The sequence below is a fragment of the Tachysurus fulvidraco genome, chromosome 4 (assembly GCF_022655615.1).
Source record: "Tachysurus fulvidraco isolate hzauxx_2018 chromosome 4, HZAU_PFXX_2.0, whole genome shotgun sequence".
NCBI classification, from domain to species: Eukaryota; Metazoa; Chordata; class Actinopteri; order Siluriformes; family Bagridae; genus Tachysurus; species Tachysurus fulvidraco.
Genome location: NC_062521.1, coordinates 19081400 through 19106000, shown reverse-complemented (window position 1 = coordinate 19106000; position 24601 = coordinate 19081400). Strand labels below are relative to the sequence as shown.

Here is a 24601-nt window from a genome sequence, read left to right as displayed (position 1 = left end):
TATGCTCAAGAGAGAAACAATTTGGCATGCGTGTCACCGATTTCCTCAGGTCTTAGTAAACCAGCACGGGCAGTGCATCATTCAGCATCACCCCCTGTTCACACTCACGCTCAGTGACCCCTCTGACCTCTGCTTTAATACCAACCACCCTGAAAGCAGTCTTTCTCCTGCGGCTGACTCCACCCTGCTGCCTCAGTCTCGTCTCTAACGCATTTGCATTCATGTCAGCTCAGGACTGCTTCAGGAAAACACTGATATCTCAGCCTCTGATGACCTGAACTCTTTTGATGATAGTCCATATGAAAATTGATCTGTGATCAACAAGAAGAACTCAGAAGTGCCAGCTGAATGGACAGAAATGCTTCTTCTGAGAACAAGACTAGATCTTCTTGCTAAAACTTCAAACAGGATGGAAACTGAAGAAAAAAAACTTCATCCTTGAAATGACAGATACCATGACAGATTTGGATCAATATGAAAACCTGATCATTTCATCGGCTGGTTAAAATCATGATTCCATATATATCCCTTTAAACATTACAACAATTATTCTTGACATATCACGCTAAAAAATTCGAATGGATGGAAAGACAATCCAAAAACATATTTCCTCTTCCCCCTAGTGGTGGATGCCTAAAAATCATACTAAAAGATCTAACAGACCTGGTTAGAAATATTCATTACTCACAAAGCATTTACTTTTTCATTAAGAACTTAAATGCCAGATCTGTGCATGACATCATATTCTTCCCTAAACCCAGCCATTTCCAAGCCTGCAACCAGCAACAACAATCTAGCCATGTGATACTGTAGAAGAACAGGAGTGAAAATCCAGGTCTGGATTCCCCTGGGCCTAGAATGGTTTTAGTGCCAAACTAAAAACAACAGGTCCAAACCAATCAAACTTGTTTTGATTGCTGATGCTAAAACGGTCAAACCAGACCTCAGCTCAAACTTAACCAAAATACAGATGCATAACCACTGAACACCTGCAGTCACATCTTGTCCCCAAATTGTGCATTATCACCAACATAAAGAGTTCTGTGCATTGTGTGACTTTATGGGTTTATCACCACTTTGTTTAAAAACACGAAAAATGGAAATGAGAGAAAAGGGAAAGGATTGGCTGGATGTGTCGTGCAAACTTTTGCATCTCCTGCTGTGTAATATTTGGGTATGACATGCCAAGTAACTTCTTAAGGAAGCAATATTATTGTGTTTTGCCCTTTCTCTCCCACACAAACAGATATAGATTTATGGATCTCTTGCACATGACAGCAGTTATTGTCATGTAATTCCCTCTAGAATTCACACTGTTTCTCAGTGCTCGTCTTGCTACTAGTCACATAGGGCTTTCAGAATGCAATACAAAAAAAAAACATTTGACAAGTGGTTGCCATGGGGACATCTGGGTTAAAATGGTAATAGTGTGCACTAGACTTAGGATCCTGAAGCTTATGGCATAAAAGCATGAAGAGCTTACTTTAATATGCAAAAATGACCACTGTCTGACTACTAACCACTACTCAATAGTATGTTAAGTTTAAAAAAAAATAAACTACTGATCGTGAAATACCGGGATAAATGCCTGAATGAGTGTAGGTGAAAACAAGCTGAAAATAATGAACACACTAAAAGCTTTTGTTAAGTTGGCTCCCTATAAAAACACTGTTTTAGCTCAGACAGCTTTAGAGTTTACAGAAATGTTAAATGTAGAAAAATCAGAACAGAAATATGTTGCACAAACCAAGCAATCCAATTGCTCTGCATTTTTTTAATGGAAATGAAAGGCAAGTCACATAAGCAGATACAGAGAGCAGCAGAGAGGTAGACAGCTGAACGTGCAGGCAGCAAGGGTGCGGTCTGAGTGGATGGACAGCTGGGATAGAGGGACAGTGTCCATGACTGCTTCATGCATGCGCACACGCGCGCGCACACACACACACACACACACACACACACACACTCACGCAGATGTCCTTAAGACATTTAAGATCTCCACACAGTGAAAACACCCACCACACACACACTCAACATGAACACCCTTCACAAAGCACATGCTCTTCCTGCTCTGCCAGACAAGATGGACGAGCTCTGCAAACGCCCTTCTATGCTCCGTAACCCTGCCAAGCGGCAGAAGCACACTGAGTCACCGTTGTCCACAAAAAGGATCAATACAAGGCTGTGGCAAATAAACAGCTTTTTACTTTGGCATGCGTACACACGTTCACTTCAACAGCTTGAGTGAGGATTTGGCCACTGGGAGACAGTTTCCACTGCTATTTAAATCAGACTCTCAAACATGAACTAACAGAACTTGGTGTCCAACAAACAATTATTTATACAATTGAATAATCTCAAGTTTATTTAAATAATAGACTAATCTAATGATAATTCTTAGTTCTAATAAGATTTCTTATTAGAAGAACATTATCGAACATTAACGTTTTTTTCATTAATAAACTTATGAAGCCTTTTTTTAATACATTATATAATACAAGTTAAATAAATAACACTCCAGTTACCAAATAGGAGCTTTTGTTTTAAATGTTTGCATATCTGTATCATGGAAGTAGAGATATGAAAGGCGAGGGAACACGCTAGTTCTTTTTTGAGTGAAAACTGCCCTTCACGTCCTGCTCTCTCAGACTGCCCTCTAGCTATGACTGTGAGAGACGTGATTTCTTCTGTGATCCTTAGCTAAAACCTGGGATGACCTTACTCATATGAGCAGTAAATAAAGAACAGAAAGCTACAAGACAGAGCACACAGATGATGTGATAGATATTTAATAACAACAACAATCCAGCTCATCTGAGTAAAAAAAAATAACATCTTTTCTACGGAATGCAGTTTCACGTGATGTAATATTGATCTCTAAACCAGATATGAACCAAAACTTAGAGATCTGATTGGTGTTCACATCTATTACTGATCCAACACTAACCAAGTTAGCAGTTTTATGAGCTCTTTTTGCATACTCATCTGAGGTATGACACTGTATTCCTGCTTTAATACAAACCTTGTTTTGTTTTTACATTCATGAGCTGTGTTGTGGGTCAACATCACAGGCCTACATGGGATAAAATACCTCAGTGGAGTCATTTGAAAAATATGTCAAAGCTCAGTGTCAAATTGGTAGATCCCTTCTGTAAATATTGTCAATTTTAAACTGAAAATTGTTTTCCTTGTTGTCAGAAGTTAAAAATAATCCTTTAGATTTTAATAATAATAATAATAATAATAATAATAATAATAATAATAATAATAATATTGTAGCACTATTTTAATAATCCAATATTTTAGAGCATTTAAAACTGATTATAAAAAGTTCTACGGTTGATTTTAAGGCAATAATGTAAGAGACAGACCAATATTTTAGCAGAGAAAACAGTCAATGTGGTGGTATGAAAAGCATTGGCTGTAGTTCAGCATCTCTAGTTTCCTAAATATGAAACATTTCGTCATGAGCAGGATAACACTGAACTGGACCAGGAACCTGTGTTTAAAAAGAAGGCTGCACTGTGTACACTGACTTTGGGTTTAACCCTAGTGATAGTGGATATGAGGTTTTAAAGGTCTCAATACACTTTAATTATTTACTCCTTTAAATCTACAGTTCTTAATAGGGGGTTCTGAGGAAGCACAGTCAGGGTGTCTGTGATTTTCTAATGCTGGTTACAGTAGTGAAAATTGCAACCTAAGATGATCAACGTATTTGTGCTTATAAATAATGTCAACTCGAGTCTGAAGGCAATTCTAATAATAAAAACTTTTACGATTAAATCCAAGGTTCCGATATCTAACCACACGTTTACAGTAAAAAAAAAAAAAGGGTCCATGACTACAAAATATTTACAAACCCCAAACATGATCGTCTTTTCTTGGTTTTGGAGAGCCTTATGTCATTTCCAGAGACTTTATTTCATCACTCTGAAATACAACTTCAGTACGACAAATCTTACAGACCTTTCCAAACATTTATACAGTTGAGATTCCGATACACGCAAATTACCATAACAACTGGCTAGCTACAAAATAACGTTATCTCCCTTATCTAACAGCTAACTAGCTGTCACTTGCCTGGCTGATTTGACAGGTCTCTAGGATGTGTGTGGCAATATTTCAGTAGAAAATTCACCAATAATAATAAATAGTACATAGACAAATACACACATGCTAATAAACACACGCTAACGTTGGCCGGGAATGAGCGAAGTAACGCCGCTAGCATGACGTCTTACCTCAATCTCTCTCCCTGGATATCTTCCTCCTGACTGAGCGCTAAATCCTCTGCGCCTCTTTACCTTCTCCACACAAAAACTTTGTCTTGGAAAGGAATCATGAAGCCGTGAAGTCCACTGATAATCTCGAGAAATTGAGACTTTAAATTGGAACAGCGTCTGTTAGCTTGATAGCCTGTTAGCTTGTTAGCTTGATAGCCTGTTAGCTTGATAGCCTGTTAGCTTGATAGCCTGTTAGCTTGATAGCCTGTTAGCTTGATAGACACTTAGCTGCCCAAACCTGCGTTACTCGCTTGTCAAGCTAACAAAAGCAACAATGATATGAGCACTTGAGCGACTCCTGTACAGCACCGGGAGAACATTAAAGGGAACGTCGTCATATATATTTATATATATATTTATATATATTTATCGTACAATATTTTCCAATATACGACGGTGAAGCAGATTATTGTGTGTTACAGTATCACTTATTGACAGTTTAAATATAATGAGTGTTTTCTGTGGAATTTAAAACTCTTGGGATTAATACGTGGCACTTGGGATGTGGCACCAATTTACACACTCTTTAAAAACACCATCTCAAAAACAAAGACATATAATTGATTAATAATTTATAAACATAACCAGCAAAAAAAATAAAATGGCAAACAACTGATTTATAAAATGACGTCATGCTCTTTGGTTGTGAGCGTGGCTTCTGAGGGATGGTCCTGATGCCATTTTCATACTTCTTATTTTAGATGTTTTATATCAACTTTAGCTGAAAATCGTCATTGTGTCCTAACAGACCTTTCTTTGATACATTCAAAATGTAAGCTCTAACTGTAATAGAAAAAGTGATTAGTGGTAATAATCAAGAAGTTTCTAGAATACTGTATAATGTCAATGAATAAAGTTTGTTGTATTATTAAAGTTTGGTGCTACACTGACTTCACTTTTTTTTATGTCGATATGATATAGCTCAACACTGAATATCATTTCTGTGGATGTGCTGAAGTAACACTCCATATGACTGCTGAATCTTGCATACAAGTTCATGTCGATATGCTGCTGCATTCAACACAAGGCTGTAATTTGTAATTCCCAAACACTAAACAGGAAAATATCACAGAAACCAACTCCTTACTATGTGTGTCAAATGTGCAGAGGTCCACCTATGAACTGAACACAGCTACAGGCAAAAAAAATCGAGCCTTTACCGTGTGTGGAGCTGTATCTTTCAGGTGCTGGGTTTCCTCCAGGTTTTCCAGCTTTCTCTATCTCACAAAAAAACTGATAGGTGGATTAGCTATGCTTGAACAAGTGTAAGAACTTGTACTCATGTTGTCCTGTGGTGGACTGATGTCTGATCCTCATTTCATTCCCAGTGTTCCCAAGTCCGCACAACTCTGACCTGCAGCTACTGAAGATGATCAAATTATTATTTATTCCTTATGGTTAATAACAATATCATTATTATTCCATAATAATATCAATAGTATTATAATTAATTATTAATTCATGGATGCTCTTCCCTCCCAGCTTGGGACTGGCACTGAGAGTTAAATTAATTCATCTTATTCCATTATTAATAGTTGATGATCATGCATTAACAATTCCACAGCCTCAGGATCACATCCTTTTCATGTTTGTTTGTTTTTGCTTATTTTCTTTTTTAAACAGCACACTGTGTTGTTTTAGTCATGAACCAACTGTTTAAAGCAGAGGTATTCAACTAAAATTTAAAAAGGTCCAGTAAGAGAAAATTTCTTGAAGCAAAGGTCCAGAAGATCAACTAGTTAGTGTGATATATATTTAGGTAGCATATTAGTTGTATCAACATCTGCAAGCAATCAATACCTGATTCAATACCTCCATCAAGTTCAATTCAAAAACTTTTTGACAATATTTATTGTCACGTAACATAGAACTGAACATATGTATGATTGTAGATGTAAAAATAAAAAATAAAATAAAAGTAGGGATACATTTCAGTATAAGGGAAAATAAATAAAATGTGAAAATTGTGTATGGTTAAATAAAGTGCTTAACTTTCCCTTTTATATCCCACTCCCCTTGAATGGCTCATTATTGAGCCTGGAACGATTATTAGTTTGGATGTTCATTGTAGAGAAAGCTGCCTCGCAGTTGTATTTAGAGCCAAACATGGTCAGGATGTTTAGGGCTACTTTCCTCAGACCTGGGAAAGCTGTCTTCAGATTTGAGTGGATATGTTTGTTCAAAACCTTTACGTTTTGTCTCATAATGGCGTTTCACATTGCCACTTTTAATAAGTGCCACAGTTTCTGAACATATGAGTGTGAAGTATGAACAGAAATGACTCTGTATATTCTGGATTAAATGCTCCGCTGTCCACTTGTCTTTTTTTGGAGAGCGTCATTTGTTCTTTATTCTCCCTTTCTCCGTCTCACTCGTCTGTTTCTCTACCTTTCTCCGTCTCACTCATCTTTTTTCTCCCTTTCTCCGTCTCACTCGTCTGTTTCTCTCCCTTTGTTTTCTACATGTATCGCTATCTTTCTTTCGTGTGTAACTTTGCTCAAATTCTCTCATCTGTCTTGCACTGTTGAGTCGCAGTGTACGTCACGAATGCACAGATTTGATTGGCTAAGTGGTATCATGTGGGATGACTTAACTCGCATGCAATTGGTCTGTGCGTTTCCACTACCACTACCGTAAAGATTGCAAAAGCTGCGCCGGTTAAAATAGAAGCGCTTGGTCAAGTTTTAAATCACAACCTTTTGTTTTGGCTTCTGGGTCCGGACCCGGACCGCCTGTTAGTGACCTGTGGTTTAAAGGGTGTGTGGTGCATCTATATCTGAGTAGACGCTTTGGTTTGTGTACTAAGAAGCGATGGATATCTGCACCTCTATTTACTTCATAATGTGCTTTGGCTTAACGTGAACGCACCAATGGGAGGGCATGGCGTGCTTCGTCAGGCTGACGTGAGGTGAAAGGTCATAAAATGGCGCATGGCGGAGGTAAAATGTAAACATCGCTGGTAAAGGTGAACTGTCTGACTTTTTACTTTATATCTTGAATTTGTCTTTTATACCAGTCACTGCATAAAATAAATGGTGAATGTAAGCGGTTATTTGAACACTGTTGTTTATAGTCGGATATGGATTCGTTATATTCGAAAATGTGGTAAATACACCTCATGTGAGGAAAATAAACTCGTTTTACTTAGTACAGTAACTGCTCTTGTTATGAAGATACATCGTGATACGAAAGTTTATTCTACAAACCATAATAATAATCTGTATCCGACATACAGACATGTTTCTGACCACGTCCCCGATCAGCAGCAACATTAGGACCACTGACCTTATAGTGTTACCATGGCAACGTTCAGGGATGGGATAGATTAAACAGCAAGTAAAGTCAGATCTCGAATTTGATGTGTTAGAAGCAGCAAAATAGGCTAATTTAAGGGTTACAGCGTCTTGAACCAGGACCAAATTGTGAAGGCTAGACGACTGGGTCAGCAGGTCTTGTGGGTGATCTCGGTGTTTAGATATCATTACATCAGAATCAGGTTTATTGGCCAAGTGTGTTGACACACATGGAATTTGGTTCCAGATGTTTGTGACTCTCAACAGTACAGACATAAATAACACTACTATACAAACTATACAAGACAATACAGACGAATGAGTATTAAATATGAATATAGAATATGAACGATCAGTTATGTACATAAAGTGTGGGAGTGCAAATAACAATTTTATGCAATATTATGCTTTTTGTACAATATATAGCAGTAGTGTGTGTAATATATACAGATGATTTGATGACTGACAGTCCTGATAATGCAGTACTTATAGATATGAAGCAGTGAATATAATTATGGTGAGTTGTTGATCAGGGAGATTGCCTGGGGAAAGAAACTGTTCCTGTGTCTGGCAGTTTTATTAAGCATAGTTCTGTAGCGCCTGCCAGAAGGGAGGAGCTGAAAGAGGTTGTGTCCAAGGTGCGAAGAGTCAGTGGAGATTTTTCCTGCCCGGTTTCTTGTTCTTGTGTCATACAAGTCCTGGGGAGTGGTCAGGGGGGCACCAATTATTTTTTCCGCTTTTTTTACTGTGCATACCAAAAGTGTCAAGGAGCGACACTGTCGCCTGGGTCAGAGGCACCCAGGGATCATCCATGTGCAAGATGTGGAGTAAAGGATAACTTCTTTGGGCTGATAACAAGAAGAGCTACCGTAGAACAGGGGGGGGGGGGAACCTACGACCTACGACCTACACAATATTAGGCAGATAGGATTAAAGCTCATCAGTGTTTATCATCTAAATTCATGTCTAGGCTATGATTTAACACGGGTTAAACGAGATTTATTTTCACACTCGCTGGGCTGTATTATAAATTCAGACCTAGATGCTTTTGAGCACTAGAGGGCACTAATGGACTGATGGGAAATGAACCGTTTTAAATACAGCTGAGACACGCTTTATAAAGTTTCTGCTCGCCGTTAACATAGAAAAGTATTTTTGATAGTGACCTTTGACCGGTTTCTTTAAAGACTGACTTAGAAGTATTTGTGTGGTTTATGTTTTTCAGAATTGGAGTTATGAGCATCTTAATTGGTTCAGCGCGGTGTGTTTTAAACACACACTCCCGGTGTGCACCGCCAGGGGGCAGCAGAGCGTTCTGGGGCTGGCTGAACGCCGTCTTTAACAAGTAATAACGTATCATAGACACATAAAACCATTCACAGCTGCTGCTGCTAGCTGCTGTACATCCACCTCCATGAGTCACATTAAGCGAGTTTTCTGGCATTATTATCCTTCTACCATTACACAACAATTATTACCCAAATTATTCAATTAATTATTGAGTGCTTAAAGATTTTAGCATATTTTGGGGCTGAAGTCAAAAATATGTAGCTCTATAAATGTCATCTAAATAAAAACGTTGAACTAATCTCAAATGTGAATCAAATTCATATTTTATATGAATATAAACATATTTTTTTTATTGTCTGTGTCATAAAAATAGAAGAATAATAGTTTTATAGATGAAACCTTCACTTTGGTTTTGTTTATTTATTGCACTTTCATTTACTTTAACCTCTTTTTCTCTCTGTCTATAGTGTGCAATAAATAAACAAAACCAAACAATGTGAGAAGGTTTACTGTATGCAAAATACCTAACCAACAGAGTAAATGTGAATAAAATTTGTATTCCAGTCAGGAAGATGTTTTCTCATTCATCCAAGTGGCTTCATTAACTCTACAGAATGAAGGCAAAAGCCTTGGGGTTTAAAACTGTGAACGATTCACACCCATGACCACGGGGACGGAAAGTGTGTCGTAACACACTGCACTTAGGCAGAAAGCACAGTCACCTCTCCCTGTTATATTGTAGCACATTAAAACTGCCACAGGAAACATTTGTGTAATCTGATATTTTATAGTCCGTTTCATGGAATGGGTTTAGATTTACAAAATATTCTTATAACTACAAAAATCGGGATTTGACCAAAGCAGCAAGCACAACAATTGTTTATTATTATTTTTTTTACACTTTCTCTTTATAAATCTAAGCCAAAAGTTTGTTGTGTTGTGCTGTATTCAGGATATATGAATCTATTCAGGATATATATACATTGTATGTATGTTTGTGTGTGTATTTATTTATTTTTTTATTAATAAAAATTTGGTTTTAATTGGCCTAGAGGAGGAAGTTAATTTGTTCATAAAAATCTGTCTTTCATCCCAAAGTGTTATATAGTTTAAATGTGTGTTTTGTTCCAGGGTTGATTATGAGCGGATTAAGGCAGTTGGGCCAGACCGTGCAGCCGCAGAATGGCTCCTAAGGTGTGGAGCCAAAGTTCGTTTTTGTGGTTTTGATCGCTGGCAGCATGATTACAATGGGCTCCCGACTGGGCCGCTGGGACGATATCAAATCCAGGCCATCGATGCCACAGAATCCTGCATCATGTATCGAGGATTTGATTACCTGGGTGAGTGACACCTTCACACAATAACTGATAAGATACTGTGTATTATCCTGATACAGTATCCCTGCTGTATTGTTCTCCTAAGCTTCTTTCTTCTCCTCACTAATTTTACCATGCATGGTCTAATCCTTCAAATCCATCTGTGCAAATCCCAGGGTTATCGTCATAAACAGCAATTACATGCAAGGTTTTGATTGTTAGCATGTCAGTATTTAGTACACACTGAGTTTACAGCTGCTAAAGACATTTTCTTAACAGCATTAGCAATGTAACAACTGTAACAATGTGGCATTAAAAGTGTAAGGAAATGATTTCCATGTTTCATAGTATAGTCATGTATGACGTAGCAAAAGAAGTAACACACATGCCTGCTTCATGTGGACATTGTTTAATTTTATGGAATAAAAGTACCATGTAGATATCCCTACGCACCCTTGTAAACAGACTATCCTGAGGCTACTACGGATTACCAGCTCCTGACTCTCTTTACCCCTTACACTGCGACTCATATAGTCAATAAATCTTTCTATGTGTGTGTGTGTGTGCGCGTAGATGGTCTGGAGCATGTAGAGGAGATAAAGCTGCAGAAGTGTATATATATTGAGGATGCATGTCTGGAGCGATTGAGTAAGACAGAGAAGCTGCAGAACAGCATGAAGTTCATGGAGATCACCTCCTGTGGAAATGTGACAGACAGAGGCTTAATCGCTCTTCATCAGTTGAGGTAGGTGGAAACCACAGAGCTGTTTCTTTCTCGAATTATTAAAATGTCTCAGGTCTGATTGTCAGGTGCTTTGTGTATGTGTGTGTTTCACTTCTCAGGAATTTGGAGTACTTGTTCCTTAGTGACCTGCCAGGTGTGAGAGAGAAACAGAAAACTACAAACACACTGCAAACCGCACTACCCAAACTCAACATAGAACTAGACCTGGCTTAACCAGGTATAACCTTCTTTTAGGTGAGATTGACAAGTCAGAGATTTGTCAGTTACAGAAACCCTGAGCAGTTAAACTTTCTCTGTGTTCTTGAGGAACTGTTGTGTGATGTGTAAAGTGTTAAAAAAGCAGCATTTATATTAAATATGTACTGCTGTTTAAATCTGTATGAAAATGCTTGTGTTTCTTGATTTATTTTCTTTGCATTATGTACACTTATTTTCAGTTCAATTTTATTTAGAGAAATCTGTAGATAAATTTAGTGTTAGGTCTTTAATGAGCAAGTCAAAGGTGACAATGGTAAGATTAATCTCCCTAAGATGACATGAGTAAGAAACCTGGAGAGGAACCAGACTGTGATTGAGTCATTACTCTAGCATTTAGTCACACAGCACTGGGTCTGTTGAAAGGATCCTCAGCATGAGCGAGGATAAGGAACATAAAGCTATAAAAACAAGAACTAGAATGAGAACAGAGAATACTACACACAAACATGCAGACATTAAGCAGAACCATGAAACACACGAGCACATAATCATAACAACAGATACTTGACAATCCGGTGCTTAAACAGAGGAACTTGTATCTTGTTTGCTAAATCAGGCTGAAACAGGTGAAAATGTGACCTGCTGGGGCTGATGGGAAGTGTAGTTCAGCACCCATGAGGATCCATCTGTACACAAAATCATTTCAGTTGGAAGCTTTAAGACTAAATCAAAGTTATACACACAGAGTAATGAATAGGATTTGAGCATACTGTTTTCAATAAGTGCAATCACTAGACTAGACTAATAGTAGTGTTTATTGTTGGAGAAGTAATTGATGTGGCATTGTCCGGATTCAAACTTCAGCATGAACACGTTCCTTCTTTAGTGTAGCGCCACCTGGAGTCTAATGAACTGTATAAATTTAATTTCACTATTCTGTAATCATGCTGTAGACAACAACTATTTGTGAGATATTACAGACTTACCTGGAGAATTGATGGTTAAAATTAGATAAAGAAAAGAAATCGGATCAATTTTCATGGAAATATCTGCGAGATTCTGAAAAAGTTTCAGGTTTTAAACGTTATTAAGACACTGAGAAGGTGTATTGTAGTGTGTCTCTTTGCTTTACTTTATCTCAGCCAATTTCAATAATTCTCTCTAGTAGCCTCAATAGTCATGCTTTTATTTTACAACTCCATGCAACCTCTTTTGTAACCCCTGAGCAGCTTTTGCATGATCCGAGTTGGAATATTTCCCAGATGTGCATTCTCCAGATGTTGTGCATAACATTTTCCAGATCAGTTCTTGAGACTGAAATGGATTTATTTATATTGAATTCTTGATATTCACTTGTGTTTTGCATTGTGTCACACATCATTTTGTTGAATTATAATGGAGTGCTTGTTCAAATACAAAAAACAACTATAAAGGTCACTGAAAATGCTCTGTAAAAGTCAGCGAGCAGTAATGACACAAACAGACACATTTCATTGCTGAAAGCTCTTTATTAAATTAAATACAAAAAGAGCAAGGATTTCGTGTTCCCAAATTTCCTCCCCTGTTGAGTCTGTTTTATTGGAAAAACCAGCAGAGGTAAATGTCTTTAGAGGGAAAGAGTGTGTTGAAGTGAAGAAGGTGAGTGTGGACTGGGGAGTGGGCTTGTGTCTTTAGCAGTTTGGCATTGGGTGCAAGTCAATGGCCAAAAGATCATTAGCACCACTTGTCAAGGCAACAATAATGTTGTTAAATGTTTTAAATGTTTAATAAAAGTCATCACAAGTTATACGTTCTTTTTTAAATCATGTGATTCATAAATGCAGTTCACTTCAAAATCAACACGTAGGACATAGAGCTAGAGTAATAATATTAGTAGACGGAATGATTTTATTTATTCCTCTGTCTGTCACAGGAGGTTAGCTGGTCTGAGATTAACAATGCAGAGACAGAATACCAAAGAAATCCACAATCATAAAGGAATTGTTTGATTTCTGCACTTGGTTTTATGCTAAATAACTACAGCTCAGTTGTCCTCTGACTAAACAATGGTCGTCATTAGTGTTACTGCGTATATGAGAGAGACAGTCTGTTCTCTCTGTCACGTCATGCAGCACTTTGGCAATCAGAAAGGCAGTGTCACACTCACATCAGTGTGTGTATACTGTATGCAGAGCAGGGCTCTTTGTCAATCACACACAGTACAGAAGCCTCAGTGGCTTCTGTTCCTGAGCAAGACGCAAGGTAGGTGAGTACATGTGAAAGCGAAATAGAAAAATAAAGTGTTTGAATGTGTGTTGGGGCAGATTCATGGTGTTCCAGCATGAAGAACTAGATGTTGGGGAAATGGTAGTTGAATTTACGCATGTTGTTGTTGTAATATTTCCTGTTGTCCACCGCTGGGAAGATACTGCTGCCAGTCAGCTGGGGTAGATACTGTACACAGTCAGAGAGAGAAAGTTCTAAGTCATGTTTTATTGATTTATTTCTGACTTATTAGAACCTTCATTTTTTTTATATTTTCAAGCCACACAACTCATCCTAGGTACATCCTGTTAACATATATATAATAATTGAATCTTATTAACATTTCTTCTTTTAACTTGAATTTATCTGCAGTTGACAATATTTATACTTGTATACATTCAACCTATTTATTTCAATTCTATAATAAAAGTTGAGTGTAATAATAAATGAATTAGCTGTACTCCAGATATACTATATTTAGTGCATCAAATGGGATTCCTTTGACAGTTTGATATTTCAGAGTCCAAAATATTGTTTAATGGCATAATAACTCACCCCAGGAGGGAGGTGTTTACGAGGTTGACGTGCTCGTCTTTTCGCTCTGTCATGTTCTCGCGTCACACTTTCTGTCTCCTCCCGCTGACTGTCAAAATATGGATGCTCCAGCAGCTGCTCACAGGTTAACCTCTCTGCAGGATCCATACGCAGACAACCCTGTGTGTGTGTGTGTGTGTGTGTGTGTGTGTGTGTGTGTGTGTGTGTGTGTGTGTGTGTGTGTGTGTGTGAGTGTGTGTGAGAGAGAGAGAGAGAGAGAGAGAAATTAAACCCTGAGATTTGCCTTGCTGTGGCAACTTCCATCAAAGCTGTCGTTATAGAAAATTAATCTCTTATTAACACCTAATCTTAACAACTTCCGACCAATCAGATTCAAGAATTCAATAGTTCTGTAGTATAATCTCTCACAACTGCTCTTGGTAAACTTCTTAAACACAAAATAAAAAACAGATTGAACTGAGATTTGGCAATATTAATTATTATTCTGCGTTGGTTTACATCACAACTCACCTTCATTAGACTTAAAGCCTGGAAAGAGACGTTAGGATACTTTTGCTCCAGAGGTTCCTGCACGCACGCACACACACACACACACACACACACACACACACACACACACACACACACACACACACACACACACACACACACACACACACACACACACACACACACACACACACACACACAAAGATACAGAAGGTGATATAACCCTGAGTAATCACTTCTCACTGATCACACACACAACACTGTGCAGTCCCAGTGATTCACGTTACGTAACTGTTGTCACAGGATGGAAATGTATACGAGTTGTTTATCGCTATAACTATACTATAAATAGTCTCTATCCAATCACTGGGAACTCTTCATCCGTGACTAAGGACATAACACCGATTCAATGAGGATAAAATTATCCCAGAGGAGAGTGTGTTGTTTTCCACAACTCACCAAATTTAGCTCAGTGCAACAAGCTGTGGTGCCTGTGACAGGTTAGCAGTGCACTATTTATACCAGCTCAGTCAGGTAAAGAGTGTGTGAGCACAGCACTGAGCAGTATATAGTGAAGACTGAACAATAGTTAGTGAGAGTAATACTGATCGCACAGCACCTGCAGGTTCCTCATGTGACCAGATTAAGGCAGCTCTTATACACCCACCATTTCTTGTGGTTCAGGAACACACACGCCGCTGAAGAACTGGTTACTGCTGAACACCTGCTGGTGTCTGGGGATCAAATCACCTACAAACACAATGCAATCACCAACACATTCAGAATGGGAAAAGTATACCAAGCGATCATGCGTACACAAACTCAAAGATACAAACAGGTTAATTACTTGGCGATTCATGCATTTTATTCCAGAATAATGTCAAAAATGCATTTGAATTGAAATTGAGATGAATGAAATGTCAATCAGAAGAACAGAAATAAAATGTTATTTTAGAATCTTCTTTAAATTCTTTTTGTATCCTCAAGTCCACATAAAAGTGTTGTTTGGTTGAAACACATTATATTTCTCTAATCTAATAATCTTAATATTCAGATTAAGATTATTAGATTTAGATTAAATACTGCTGTTATACTATGGGATAAACTCCTGTAATGTTTGATGTACACAATTTGTAGTGTTGGATGTGTTACCTAATGTTTTCCTGATGAGATAAAGTTGATCTACATCAGATTTTCCCGGCCACAGAGGAGCACCAGAGAGCAGCTCAGCGAACACACAGCCCACTGCCCACACGTCCACCGGAGGACCGTACTGAGTGTCTCCTACCAGCAGCTCTGGAGACCGATACCATCGAGTGGCCACGTAGTCAGTGTAATAATCACATGGCCCCGCTACACACCACACACACACACACACACACACACACAGACACACACACACAAACACACACACACAAACACACACACACACACACACACACACACACACACACATACACACACAAAAGACAAGGAGAAGACTCTGTTAGAGAACTTATTAGTTTATTAATGTGATCTTTGTGTGTGTGTGTGTGTGTGTGTGGGTGTGTGTGCGTGTGTGTGTGGGTGGGTGCGTGTGCGTGTGTGAGCATGCATGTTTGTACATACTGAGGATCCTGGCAAATCCAAAGTCACAGAGCTTTATGACCTGGTGTTTGGTGATGAGTATATTCTCTGGCTTCACATCTCTGTGGATACACTAAACACACCCACCCACACATGCACACATACACACGGGTGTTAAATGAAAAGTTGTGTGCTCGGACACAGACACACGTACACACATGCTCCCGAACACCTGCGTACACATTTTATGTGGCACGTATGTACATAGAGACCTGTGTAGTACCTGGATTTATTTGAGTGTCACAATTTAAGATCTTGGTAAGGACAAAATGCCAAGAATAAAAAAATTTCCAGCCTCCAACTCACTAAAGCTCTTAAATTTTTAAACTAAATTTACAGTTTTTATTAAAACCTTTTTAAAGGGCAAACATTTCTTCTTAGTTACTGAGGTTAATATTACTATAAATTAATATTATGGATTTTTTGAGATTGTATTTTTTGTTTGTTTGTTTCTCGCCGTTATTTAACACAGAAATCCACGTTTCAGCATATTTTTGTGTTTATTTACTTGTTTCACTAAGTCAGTGTCAGTAGCTGTACTGAGAAATAAATCTCTCCACTTCTGAAGTTTGTAAAAAATCATGAAATCATATATTTCACTAGTTAGTCACCTGGATCAAGAAAGTAAAGTAAGGTCTCTGTGCTAAAGCTCTCAGTAACACACAGTACAGATGACCGGCCTGATTTCCAGTGCAGTTTCTGAAAGATACCTTACAATAACTGTACTGGCATCACTGATCTCTTATCCCCTTTACAATATATGAATTTGTCTATTTATAGAATGACAAACTAGTGTACTTTATTTTGTTTCTAATTTTTTTTTACATGTTTCTACCTTTACTTATATATTAAATTATGTGTCAAAAGCTACACAAAAATGTTACCACATTATTGAATGCACACAATTGTATATGTTGTCTATGTGTGTTGTAACATTACAATCTCCCTTCAGTGGAACTAAGGGGCCTAAGCATGTTACAGTAAACAATGGCACTCTGTCCAAAGCAAGTTCTGTAAAAACACAGCTTGGAAAAATTCATTTAGAACGAATGAAAAGGCCTTCACCTAGTCCTGACCTCAATCCCATTGAACACCTGAATTCACCATGATGAACTGTGACACTGACTGGACACCAGACCTCTTCACCTGACATCGGTCTGAACTCACTAAAGCTCTTATGGCTAAATAAACAAATCCCCACAGCCACACTCCAAAACCTAGTGGAAAGCTTTCCCAGAAGATATGAATGGAGAAGGGAGCTTATTAAAACAGCAAAGGGAGGCAAAATCAAGAATGGGAAAGTCCTACAAGCATTTGGGAGTGATGTTGAGATGTCCACAAACTTTTGAGCATATAATATTTGGATGGTGATGAAATATGCCAGACAACTAATCTAAAACCATTTATCCACTTTTCACTCTCTAATTCACTATCACTGTTCAGATTAACATCTGCAACCTGAAGCCTAACCTTGCACAACCTATACTGCTCCCTCTCAGTTTCTGCACACACACACACACACACACACACACACACACACACACACACACACACACACACACACACACACACACACACACACACACACACACACACAGGCACGCACGCACACATCTTGCTATCCTTGTGAAAATATTTTTGCTTAGACTAAAATAAAATCTAACTCTGAATTTAATCTCAGCAACTAATTCAATTACATTTGTTTTATTTGTATAGTGCTTTTAACAATTGCCATAAGAAACATAATACAACAAATAATATTATACAAATATTAATATAATACACAAATGAATATTAGACATTGTCCTAAAAAAGGAAAAACTATTTTTTTAGATTGTTAGTAAATAAAATAAATAAATTCTGATGTTTTTTTTTTTTTTTTTTTTTTACAAATGTTGCTACACAGAAAGAAAAACAGACTATATGAAAAAATACATCCATTCTTACATTTTGTTTGTGGCAGAAGTTAACAGCTTGTAGCGTTTGCCAGGTTATGCTTTTAACCAGAGGCTCTGGAACTCTGTGGAGGAAAAAAATCGACTGACTACCCAGCAGTATACAGCACATTCATACACATACTGCACTCGTAAGATCGATTCTTTTTCAGAGAAATCCATTAAAAGCTTTAGAACTACAGAAATAGAAGTGATCATCCTATGTCACACATCTCTATGGCACCATCTCTTTATTCTTTGTGAGTGCTCTGACACTAAAGTGCTAGTAGAGAGACAGAATGTAAATGCTCTATAGCACTACAGACAGATTAATTCAATTCAAATTTATTTGTTTAAAGGTTAATATAATGAATAATGTAAAGATTAATATAATACAAAATTCAACATTAATATTAGATATATCTAAATGTGTTTGTATTTATCCCCAATGAGCAAGTCTGAGGTGACTCAGGTGACTGTGGTGAGGAAAAACTGCCTTGAATGCAAAAGAAAGGAACTTTGAGAGGAACCAGACTCAAAGGGGAACCTCATCTTCATGTGGGTGACATAATATATATGTTTTGTTGATTCAGGCTGCCTCCCCTCAGCTTTACCTCACATCTCTTAGAGGTCTTTTATTAACTTTAGCCAGTCTGTACAAATCATACCTAGCATATCGAGTTAAATGATTATTGTAAGCATTTTGTAGGTATTTCTGTGCATGCTCAGGTGTGTGCATCAAAGTTTTTCATTTCAAGTTGAGCAATGAGTCAGACTATAAAAAGATTATTAGGCTGTGTGTAAATGTAGCTATTATCACTTCTCCCTTTCCCACATGTCTTACAGCCTTGTAGTAAATAGCCCTGTGTTCATTTTTCACAAACAATAAATATGCTATAAGTTAATAACCACTGCAAAGGAAGCTTCAAGATATCATTATAAATCTGCCCTCATGAAATATTGCTGCATATGTCATGTGCTATAATGTGTTAATTAATTCTGTTTAAATAATTTTTATAATATTATTATTATTATTATTATTATTGGTGTTTTTGTTGTTGCTGTTATTACTCTACAATATTATTATTATTTCTGTTATTACACTATAATAATAATAATAATAATAACAATAATAATAATAATAATAACAATAATAATAATAATAATAATAATAATAATAATAATAATAATAATAATAATAATAATAATAATAATAATAATAATAAATGGAATGGATTAGAAAAATCAACACAATGATTTTCCATGCTTTAAATGACAATTTTTTATAATCCTGTGCTGTGTTGCCCCAGATTCCTGTTATTGGCTGACAGGAGTGGGACCTGATGTGGGCTTAAGCTGTTGTAGCCCATTCACCACAACGTTCAACTAGTTCTGCAAAGCTTTTCTGCTCATTGTGGTTGTGAAGAGTGTTTAATTGATCTCAATCACATGACCTCTTCTCATCAACAAGGCATTTCCATCAGCAAATCTTCTGCACTCTGGATATGTTTTGTTTTTCTCTCTATTCTTTGAAAACACCAGAGACTGTTGGGTGTGAAAATCTCAGGAGATCATCAGCTTCTGACATAATCAAACCATTCGGTATGGCACCAACAACAACCCTTGTCAAGGTATTATATTATTTACTATTTAATAATTTTACTAAAAGGTATTCAATTGTGCTATTACATTAACCGTTTATTTACAGTATTAGATGATAGTTTATTAAATAATAATAATAATAATAATAATAATAATAATAATAATAATAATAATAATAATAACTTTTTTTATGAAAATGTGTTAAGCTAGATCTTGTTTTTTCAGTTTGATTTTCATGTTCCCTCTACCCTAGTGCACTGTGTAGACATTGTAGAGGGTGCACCAGGAAACTTGGATGCGGTTGTCCAGCAAAGCACTCTGGGTAATCATAGCTGTAAACATTCCACTACAAACATGTCTGGCCACCCCAGCAACACAGAAACAATATGGCTGTTAGAGTGACAAAGAGAAAGAGGCACACAAACAGTTTTTAAAGCAACTTGTGCGTCTGTGCATGAAAGATTGAGAGTAATTGTACACTCATAAGCCAGTTTATGAGGTACACCTTCCTCTTATTTAGATCCCTGGCCTTTAATCAGGTAAATGTTCTATGTACATAGATGTACCCATCAGAGTAATAGTTACAGTCAGATATAATTGGTTTATATTGAATCATTCTCATGCTCTGATGCTGACATTGTAATGTCATTAAACACTATTTTTACCCAAGAGCCACTTTATTAGACACTCACATCATGTTTATTAAATCTGCCAGGTTTACAGTTAGAGATTACAACTTGTCTTTTTCCACTCAATGCTTGTGTTTATCCACCACTCAGTATCAGATTCTAACCCCAGGAGTGCTAAATATTTTTTCTGGCACAATTGTCTCAATTCAGCAGTGATAATGTGTTGTTGATACACCTGATACACTTCTACCAAAGAAGTCGATGTTACTGGTGTAGCAGGACAACAATCCACTACTCACACAACATCTGATCATTGATGGTCTTTTTACATCTATAGTGATTAAATGACCAGCGAGTGTGGATACAAGGTGGTTGTATCTATTAAACTGGAACATACGTGTATAAGGAACTCACCCTCGAGGATATCTATCGAGCTCGTTGAGCACCGTATGATCGCAGTATTCAAACACTAGATGCAGTTTTCTCTTCCTCCTGAAGACCTCAATCAGGTTGACCAGGTTACAGTGCTTCAGTTGCTGTAGAGATACACACACACAAAACACTATTTTTTACTGTGGGAAATTCTGTTAACTTTTGCAGGATTGTTTTCTATGTGTAAGTGACAGAGGGACAGAGACAAGCTGCTGCGTGTCTTATCTGCTAGGCATCGTAAAATTCACCAAGCACAGACACTCAACATCTCCAATGGCAACACATCACCATCGAGAAACCTATTTAAAGCAGCCTGCGATTTACAATCCAGCCATTAAGCAGTTAAACCAGTGTGCGCGCACACACACACACACACACACACACACACACACACACACACACACACACACACACACACACACACACACACACAGGCCCAATTAGCTCAAAAATTTAAATCCATTCATTCTTGTATCTGACTTCCAAATTATTCCATATAAACAGTACACTAGGTATTATGTACCTGTTGAGGCACATCAACTTAAAATTTCAATTTAAAACGTATATTCTGAATTTATCCTGAATTTATATATTTCTGTAACTTTGTAATCTGTGCTTTGCTATAATTGTTGAAAAAACTATACAAATAAAATTGAATAGAACTGAATATTGCACTGCATTTAAGGAATTTCTGAATTTTTCATTTTAATTAGCTATAAAAATGGAAAAATCCCCATCATATGGTTTCAACCAGGAGAGGGAGTTTATTTATCGGTCATAAGAAAGAATAGTCGTTTGTATTTCATAGGATCATTTAATCAGCACTGCCTTTAATCAACACCAGAGATGGCACTGGTGAGGTAAGGGCTTTATACATTTGACACACCACACCACACCACCACAAGCTAGCCTTTGATTTGGAAAAGTTTATAATCCTCCCAGATCACACAATAGCCACATCTACACTGAGAGGTCATAAAATGCATAGCAAGAGTAGAGATTAATGATTGTAGGTCACTGAACCTCAGTCCTCCTATTCTGTTATATGGGGTACTCTTTTGGCACAAATGAAAAGCCTCTTGTTCCTAGCCCTCCCCTCTTTCCTCCCCTCCCACACACTAACCAAAAACAGATCAGCACATGAGAGCATCTGTAAACCAGACCTATTCTCTCTAGTCTCCATTCCGTTTCCACAACCACATACTCACAGAAAGTAACAACATTTACAAATTCTAAGACCCAAAACAAATTTTACTGTACACTTGATGTCCAATAATATACCGGCACAAGATGTTAGTATGTATAATGCTGAAGTGATTTTTTACTAAGACATGAATTCATGGAGCAAGCCTTTGTAGCCATGAATTCTATATTTTAAGCAACAACAAACTAACTGCTATCTTTAAGAGGCATCTTTAATATACAGATGCACAGAGAAAGATACTCCATCTGAGTTACAGCCACAGAAACTGGAGAATAAAGAACAACAAACCAAAACCACGTACTAGTTACCGTAACAGCATGCCAAAAATAGCTGTCAGCTAACAAATCCACTGGCAATTTCCAAAAGCCCATTGTGAGCTTGGTATTATTCCCCCAGAGAGAACCATATAATAATAAAATCATGACACGCTAGTGTTCTATACACAAAATAACAATGCGAACCAAATCACAGGCTCCGATTACAAAACAGCCCATTACCCGACTTCCCTGTATGCCCTGTGTCAAAACATGTCACAATAGTATCACAAGGCTTGCAACTATCATCGATAGTATAGTGCCAAAAAAGTTACTATGAAAAAATCTTACTATGACCAGTTCCAAGGAAGAAAAAATTACCTAAAGGTCTTTCTGAAAGACTGATTTTGTTGGTGCCCCATATAACAATCAATCAAGGTGTAAATGGAGATAATTATGGCCAAAAATATTTTCTTTGTTTTTTTTATATTAAACAAAAAAGGGTGTCTAGATATTTCAATGATACAGTGAAGGACATTTATTCAATAACCCAAAATCCATAATAATAATCCAAACTGACTAGACACTTCAACTAAATGAGTCTAATCCATACATTAACTTACAAAATATAAATAATATAAAGTATATTATCAGATTATATCCAATTGCAGGTGTGAGCATTTAGCATTTGGGGTTTGCTTAATGTCCTTTGCTGTGCAATTTTAGGAACAGTAATCTCCGACAGTCCCAAAAAATAAACATGACTCTATTGTGCCAAACATTTGTATAATTGGATAACAATTTTGTACTAATTTTGGAATGATGAAGTAGTTTGGGTTTGTTTACTTCTCCAAAATAAAGATTCAATACTTTTATCAAGTATATAATCATACTAACATACTTGTGTATAGCTGTATAAAAAAGCCACTGAAGCACATTTAAACCTTTAATTTAATCTAAAACCTAATTAAAGATACACAACATGCAAATATATAAACAAATCAACAGATGTACAAATGCTGGCACCCCAACAAGGAATTGTCCAGTTTGGTACCTGTATTTCTTAGCACCTTCTTAGTGTGCAATAAGTTTTAGAAAGCATGATTTAAAGAAAATTTTGATTAATAGATAATTTTTTTTTTTTTTAGATTTTTTTTCTGGTGCCACAAAGAACTAAAGAATTATTTCTGCATCCACATAATGTAAACATTTTGGATAAAAACTAAATGACAAAATAAAATGGTTAAAATAGCATTCGGGCTCCTTGAGAATATACAGAATTTTTGTTTTTGTCTAGCACAAGAATAACTCTATTTGAAAACGTTATATGTTGATATTTGCACACAGGGGATGCATTTTAACATTATGGCCTGTTTTATTGTTGTGTGTTTTTTTTTTTTTACCTTGAGCATCCGGATCTCCCTGAGCGCAATTCTTTTAATAACCGGGTCATCCTCCGACTCCACAAACTTCTTAATGGCGACGATCTGCCCCGTGTCTTTATTTCTACATTTGAACACGACTCCATACGAACCTTCTCCGATCTTTGCAATCTTCTCATACTTCTCCATGCTGTGAAGCCAAGCTGAATCCCAGAGCCTTCTGCTGCACCACCTCCCTCATGCACTGTTCAACCTGGATAAACATTAACCACACTCACTTACATGCATGGCTACGATTAGCTTGAAGTAAGACCCTTATTATTATTATTATTAATAATAATAATGATGATGATAATAAGAATAAGAATAAATCCCTGTCTATGCATTGTTGTTGTCACATCTTAATGGAAAACCATCAGCCAAACATTACGCAATGTCTCTGCAAACGTAATTATGATCAGATCCTTCAGTTTCTAAGTGAAAAACCTGTTGTGTTTCAATAACCTCGCAGTGGAATCCATTTGTCGCACATTTACAGAAATATCGAGCAGAACGCACTGCTGTTTTATCCAAGTTTCTAACCACTGGAGGATTGTACAGAGAGCCCGTGTCGCGCTATACATGTGTTAGAAGTCAAGTGACATAAATGATACACAATTAAGAGATTTAACACAAGACCCGTTTAAATAAATCCAGCAGGATAATAATAGTGTGATGGCCGCTTACCTTGTTGTCGCCTTGTGCAGGTGTTGTGGGGCAAAGAGAAGTCAGCGCTCGTGCGTGCGTGCGTGCGTGTGTGTGGGAGTGTGTAGGGGTGTGTGAGGTTGACTGAAGGAGTTGGGCATTTACATGCGCCTCGGTCCCCATAGGAACAGCGTACAGGCTCCACCTTCTAACAGCAGAGTGAATGTGCAGAGCAACACCACACAAACACCCAGCACAAACCACCCCGAGAATTTAAATCACACATTAACACACAAGAGCAGTGAGCAAATCCTAAACAACAAAGAGAAGAAGAACGAATACAGTGAAGAAATAGAATGTGTGGCTTGTGTTGATTTAATTTAACGCGGAATTCTAAATTTAATTTTTTCCCTCTAAAACCTTTGGCACCAAAAGACA

General features: G+C 37.2%; 3 protein-coding genes across 9 annotated transcripts in view; 1 reads left to right on the top strand and 2 right to left on the bottom strand.

The window, feature by feature from the left end:
• Positions 1-4571, bottom strand: part of klc1b (kinesin light chain 1b) — a 31685-nt gene extending 27114 nt beyond the window's left edge. For 4 of the 7 annotated variants that reach the window (XM_027174887.2, XM_027174890.2, XM_027174889.2 and 1 more), the window contains exon 1: positions 4245-4571. The gene's annotated coding sequence lies outside the window, so the exon portion shown is untranslated. The remainder of the gene's footprint in view (positions 1-4244) is intronic. The other 3 variants (XM_027174892.2, XM_027174893.2, XM_047812038.1) reach the window with 1 other exon arrangement.
• A 2522-nt stretch (positions 4572-7093) lies between these two features.
• dmac2l (distal membrane arm assembly component 2 like) lies at positions 7094-11316 on the top strand. Its single transcript, XM_027174946.2, has 5 exons — positions 7094-7251; positions 8805-8924; positions 10001-10209; positions 10759-10930; positions 11029-11316. The coding sequence occupies exons 2-5, from the start codon at positions 8815-8817 to the stop codon at positions 11141-11143; spliced, it is 606 nt and encodes a 201-aa protein (XP_027030747.2). The 5' UTR covers positions 7094-7251; positions 8805-8814; the 3' UTR covers positions 11144-11316.
• Positions 11317-12616: 1300 nt separating this feature from the next.
• cdkl1 (cyclin-dependent kinase-like 1 (CDC2-related kinase)) lies at positions 12617-24393 on the bottom strand. The gene is made up of 10 exons (XM_027174945.2): positions 24206-24393; positions 23501-23732; positions 20622-20743; positions 17990-18062; positions 16025-16115; positions 15569-15769; positions 15084-15166; positions 14438-14494; positions 13928-14086; positions 12617-13561 (listed from the first exon to the last, which is right to left on the bottom strand). Exons 2-10 carry the CDS (start codon positions 23666-23668, stop codon positions 13457-13459), a joined length of 1059 nt encoding a protein of 352 aa, XP_027030746.1. The 5' UTR covers positions 23669-23732; positions 24206-24393; the 3' UTR covers positions 12617-13456.
• Positions 24394-24601: the final 208 nt, after the last annotated feature.

Excerpts from the sequence above, each read along its gene's own strand:
- dmac2l (XM_027174946.2), top strand. The coding sequence starts at position 8,815 with ATGAGCATCTTAATTGGTTCAGCGCGGTGTGTTTTAAACACACACTCC. Across the intron at positions 10,210-10,758 it reads TCGAGGATTTGATTACCTGG|ATGGTCTGGAGCATGTAGAG; the intron begins GTGAGTGACACC and ends GTGTGCGCGTAG. Across the intron at positions 10,931-11,028 it reads ATCGCTCTTCATCAGTTGAG|GAATTTGGAGTACTTGTTCC; the intron begins GTAGGTGGAAAC and ends TTCACTTCTCAG.
- cdkl1 (XM_027174945.2), bottom strand. The coding sequence starts at position 23,668 with ATGGAGAAGTATGAGAAGATTGCAAAGATCGGAGAAGGTTCGTATGGA. Across the intron at positions 14,495-15,083 it reads TTCCTGAACCACAAGAAATG|GAACCTCTGGAGCAAAAGTA; the intron begins GTGGGTGTATAA and ends GCGTGCGTGCAG. Across the intron at positions 14,087-14,437 it reads AGGCTTTAAGTCTAATGAAG|GGTTGTCTGCGTATGGATCC; the intron begins GTGAGTTGTGAT and ends ACACACACACAG.